The sequence below is a fragment of the Camelina sativa genome, chromosome 5, assembly GCF_000633955.1.
Source record: "Camelina sativa cultivar DH55 chromosome 5, Cs, whole genome shotgun sequence".
In the NCBI taxonomy this organism is placed as follows: Eukaryota; Viridiplantae; Streptophyta; class Magnoliopsida; order Brassicales; family Brassicaceae; genus Camelina; species Camelina sativa.
Window position 1 is genome coordinate 38,285 of NC_025689.1, and position 5,489 is coordinate 43,773.

Here is a 5,489-nt window from a genome sequence, read left to right on the forward strand (position 1 = left end):
GAGAACATCAGAAGCGAGAGGATTTCTTCTGTCAGGAACATGACATCTCTGATTGACCGGTGCACTTTTATGTACAAGATTCCTGGGGCAGCTGTGGAGATTCCACCAGAGTAGCGAGACCCGAAACCATGGCCAAGGAGTGCGCCCACTCCCCCATAACTGCAGAGTTGGGAGGTAGGTGTCAGACCAAGAGTGCAAGTGAAGCAGCTTCTGAGGAGCTGAATAACAGCATCGCTGTTGTGGTGGAATACAGTCCTGGAGGCTGAGAAGATAAGAAAGTCACTCCAGCGCTTCACTTTCTGAGTCCACAGCGATGTCACAATCGGCATGCAGGGCCAGGGGCAAGCGGCAGCAAGGGAGTCCAAGGCAGGTCCCACTAGTACAAGGAAACGCTCTGTTGCTTTGTCGAGCTTGTAGGTTATAGTGAGGCTGACTAGTGCAGCGAGAGGCAAGGGAAGTGTAGCCGCAGAGATTCCATCTGCAAATAAATACATACATGTTTTAAGGGATGAGAGATTGCCAGTGTAATCATTGTATTCATTTGTTCCAGCATATTCTTTTCAAGCTTTCTCTGCAGTTGCAGTTTTACAGATATGACAACTGTTTACAGGTCTACTAAGCAAGACCCCCAGGGACATGTTGTCGGGGACTGCCATAACTGCATCTAACCAAGACCCCCCAGGGATATGTTGTCCGGGACTGCCATGACTGCATCTAAGCAAGATCCCCCAGGGACATGTTGTTTGGGACTGCGACGACTGCATCTAAGGTTCTAACCTTTCATGTACAAGACCCCTAGAACCTGAGTATATCTGCGAGAGAAGAAAAGCATTACCTGCCGGAAGCCTTGGGACGTCAACGCCAGTAGCTGCTAAGATCTTCTCTATCTGTTGCTCAACACTTGCTAAATTTGCTGCAGGACTAGGCCAGTCAGTTCCATTCATAGAAACGGGCTTCCACAGACCTCGTGTTACTTCCGAGGAAAAGTAGCTAACCATGGTTCCTAGTGTTGCTGGCAGAAAATCAGCCAAGATTTTTAGACCTGAAACAAATGAAGCGGGCAGATTTTAGATCACGCCTACCCCACTATTGGCTGCCTTCGGAGCAGCGTTTGTGAATTATGATGCACCCAGACAGTCATACAAAAATAGCCTATAATGTGGTGAGTTGGTAATCGTCATATGTAGAAAAGTATCCCCTTGTCCAAATATATTTCACTAAGAGGTGTCAATCTCTATATTTACAGGAAAATAGACAAACCTGTTGCTAGTTCCCGAGGAGAAAGTGATCCATGAGCACAGGCAGTAAGAGTAGCATCAAGCACAAACGGGGCCGCTTCCAAGATATCCCAAGCAGGTAACTTGAGTTGATCAGAAGAGTCGTCCACCCCGGAAGTAGATAAACTACTGCTCCCTGAAGATGGAGTTAGTGACTGACTACCACCCTTATTTGCCTTCTTGAACATCATGCTAAGGAGGGAATCAACAATGTGATGCACTGGGCTTCCTGTCTTTAGTTCAGAGAGAATTGAAGCCATACATTCTTGATGCTGCCGATACCACTGTTTCAGTCTGGGGAATGAATCCATGAAGATGGGATCGACAGAGACATCTATCACTTTCGAAAATCTTCGACGTGCCATGCGATCCTTTGGGGACTTTCCAAAACATTCCAGTCGGCAATTTCTCACTAACAAGAGATACTCGGGGCTTGGTTGAGGACCCACCGGCGGAACATCTCCCAAGACGTAATCTAGTGGTGGGTGATCAAATCTCCATAACCTTAGAAGAAGCGTAAATGCAGTGGAGAAAACAGCATGAGAGGAGATTACTTCCCCAGTTGGGAGAGTCCATGTAATGTTCGGAATACCGGAGCCAAATGCTTCACATATAGGCATCAAGGCACCAGCAAGCAATGGGACCTGACAAAATAAGTATAAATACTAACCCATTGAAAATAGCACATTCTTTGTCTATTGCCAAAAAACATAAGTTGAAGAGGAACAAAAAAAAAACCTACCACACCGTGCAATGAGAAAATCTGAACACAATCTATGGGTGATATCCCAACAAGAAGAACATTAAGAAACGGCGCAGAACTGATTAGATGGCTATAACTCCCAGAAAGATCAGTTGGAGCCGGAGGCGAGAGTAAAGTTACAATGAAGATAATGACATGCTCCTGGTATTAATCAGAGATGGGGTTAGATATATAAGATGAGGAGGCCGCAGAAAGAAGATCTAAGCGGAGCAATGGGAGCAATTAAACTTTCTCGAATGAAGATCACAGAATTGGAATCTAGGTGCCAAACATACTTGTATGCTCCAACCACGAAATAGAGATGCTCCACAGAGAATAGAAGCCGCAGCTAGCTTCTCATCTTCTGAACCAGTAGTTGCAACCTCGTACATCTTTTCGATCTCTGCTAAGCTTCCATCATATTAATGAGTTCAATTCAGTTGCCTTAAAGCTGAGAAGGTTTAAAAAACTCCACTTACATAGTCTTGGAAACAGACAATACTCAATTATAAACAGGTATTAGTACATGCAAACTACATATATGGTCTTTTTCCTACTAATGCCCCTTTTAACTAATGACCTAAAGAGAAACATAAACAAAGATCGATTTAGATTAAACATACCTAGAAGCTGGAGTTGCGATTAGTGAATTTGTCAATGACGGTGTTAGAGGAGAACCCTTCATAACTAGAGACCAACCAGAAATATTCCCAGCAATACCTTGAGGAACTTGATTGGTTCCCCCAGTTACAAAGCCTGGCCAGAGATATGCGGATGTGTCCAACAGATTTCTGGAGATACAAGCTTCCACTATGAGATGGCGCATGTTACCAGCTGTGCCAACACATATCACAATTACCAAACCACACATATACCAACCAGAATGCTGGCGCAGTTTAATATTGGGAGAGCAAAAAGTAGATGGCAAATTTACTTACAGCAACCACATGGAGATTCGCTCATGCTTGTATTTTCATGGGATTCATGACCATTTGTATTGCCGGAAATGAACATAACAGCTTTAGCAACAGCTTGATTTGCACCAGACTGTACGGAACGTGGTGGTGTCAGCAAGCTTTCATAATCACCAAGTTGTTGTAAGCTATTGACTAATCCTTGTCGGCATTTTCCTTTTTTCTCTTTCCACTGGTTGTGTGGGCTAGATGAGCTTTGATCAATCCATTGGCTTTCTTCTTCGTCAATAATATTGGCAACTGCAAGTGGAGTGACGGATAGTAATACACAAAGAAACGTGTCGGTGCGAGGCACAGGACCCTCGATTGGGTCTCTTTCCTTCAAATTACAACATAAATTCGTCAATTTAAAACTTCATAAGACACATTCTCATTATATAAGCTTCTAATTATAAATCATGCATATGTGCAACAGAAGTTGGTGCCTCACACATGTTATTACTTAGTTCAGATCATGTTTCCATCATATGCATGAAAAAGCAATAACGCAGATATAGATTCTCCTAAAAGCAGAAAGATCAGAAAAAATAACCCTAATGCTAAAAGCTTAGTAGTGTCAGAATAGATTGCTACCCTTTGCACAAGGCGTAAGGCTGCTAACCATAGAGCTAGAAAGGCATCATGCCATGTTGTACTGTTAGCTGCCTGCAATGCTTTTACAAGACCTGCAAATATTCGCTTATGTTCAAATAAAACCCATAACAATAAGTATGAAGATATTTGAGGAGACGAGATATGCAAGAACGACAATGGAGAAATCTACTAGCACCGGTTAGATTTTCAACAGCGCTGGCTGCTGCAGCTTGTGTCCCATCCATTATGTCTTCGAAGAAAAGATCAATGGGAAGCCAAAGTGCAGACTCACTAGTCCCATGATGCTGACTAGTCAATGCTAACTTAGAGCCAGAGGAGACAATCGCATGAAACTCTCCTCGAGGGATGGTCTTGCTCTCCCTTTCAAGAAATTTACGTGTATGATAGGCCAGCTGTGTAAGGGCTTCTGGATTTATATGTTTTGAATTCCTCACTGTCAATGATTTGGTTGCCAGCACTCCAAAGCGCTGACTGAAATCTTCCCAGTGTGTTGGCCTGAAGAGAAAGGAAACTTTGAGGGATTGGTAGAGAAACATCTGAAGACGTTGGTACATTTTCATTCATTTGCAAGAAATCAAGCTCATGAGGCCGGCATTGTCCACAATGATACGAATCAGACAAAAACAGAAAGGGGTGCTAGTTAAAAAAAGGTCTTACATGTTTTGACTTGCCAAGTGAAGAATCCTTGATGTTACTTTATTCTGCAAAAATTCTTGGATTAGCTCGATAGCCATTTCAGTGTTTGCTTTCTCTAGTGCATCATGGTTCTCATTTCTCTTGACAGGATTTTCCAGCCCATCTATTTCCATGTCGTGTGGCCTGCTAGGCCATTTAGACCTCTTAGTAGATGTCAGTTCTAGAAGCCCTTCCTCGTCTAGGGATGCATCAACTAGCTGCCAGACAATGGAGAAGACAAATGCAAGGAGAATACTTCCCGGCTCTTGATCTTGGATACCAAAGGTTTCAGAAAGATGAAGGATGTCATTGATGGAATTCATTGTCCTGTTCATTTGTAAACTTTCACATTGGTATGCATTTAAAAACCTAAAAAGAAGGAGAGCTAATCAAAGAAATATGAGCTCTATGATTACTCCAATAAAAACCAGTGCATTAAAAGTCTTAATGCACCGCCAAAAGAAGATCTAAAAAGTATTTACACATACTCTTGAACTCGAAACTAAAGCCTGGTTATACACACCATATCGACAAAACACCATTAACTGAGATTAGGAACTCACTTGTGATATCCTGGTCCTCTGATTAGAGGCATGAACGAGAATGCATGTCTCTTGAGAAGTTCCATATAGAGCCTATAGGCTGCGGGATGAAGCTTTCTATTCGAGATTACCCTAAAATTAGCAACCATAAGAATTACAAGGATAGATCAAAAACAGTAAGATGATTAGACTGTAGTGTTCTAAATGAGCCTACTCTGAAAACAAAAAAAAAGAGATATTACAGACAGTTTGAAGGAAATGTTTCAAGAAGCAGCATAATGAATTTAGTAGTAAATCCGGAGATTACGAGCGAGCATTAACCAAGTGTATAGGAAATTCCATATAACTGGTTCCAGAGCCAAACCTAAAAGACTTTCCAAGTAGGGAGTTACCTTGGGTAGAGAAGGGCGAGGACAAGTAGGGGAGGGACAAGATTGACGGATATAGCTTTCTCGAGAAGCTTCCATGAAAGAGGAGTGTGATTTTCCCAGAAGATGTGGGAGACGAGGAGTTGAGCGAGGTCCGGGGAGGGAAGGGAGACTCCAGAAGAGGTGAGGGTCAAGCGAAGCTGAAGAGCCCAGTGAAGCGGATCGACGTTCTTCTCCTGCGCCGACCTAATAAGAGACGTAACCGAGTGCCAGAGAGTCGGTTGAAAATCCGACGGAGCCACGGCCATTGGACGCCG

At 43.1% G+C, this 5,489-nt stretch overlaps 1 protein-coding gene across 1 annotated transcript in view; it reads right to left on the bottom strand.

The window, feature by feature from the left end:
* The window catches only part of LOC109124443 (mediator of RNA polymerase II transcription subunit 33B), a gene marked incomplete in the record, with an annotated part of 7,210 nt that extends 1,721 nt beyond the window's left edge, over window positions 1-5,489 (bottom strand). Inside the window, 12 exon segments of the mRNA XM_010509511.2 lie at window positions 1-478; window positions 836-1,042; window positions 1,261-1,921; window positions 2,020-2,181; window positions 2,316-2,430; window positions 2,643-2,853; window positions 2,958-3,312; window positions 3,567-3,658; window positions 3,763-4,082; window positions 4,245-4,589; window positions 4,826-4,936; window positions 5,197-5,489. Coding sequence (XP_010507813.1) covers window positions 1-478; window positions 836-1,042; window positions 1,261-1,921; window positions 2,020-2,181; window positions 2,316-2,430; window positions 2,643-2,853; window positions 2,958-3,312; window positions 3,567-3,658; window positions 3,763-4,082; window positions 4,245-4,589; window positions 4,826-4,936; window positions 5,197-5,480 — 3,341 coding nt within the window.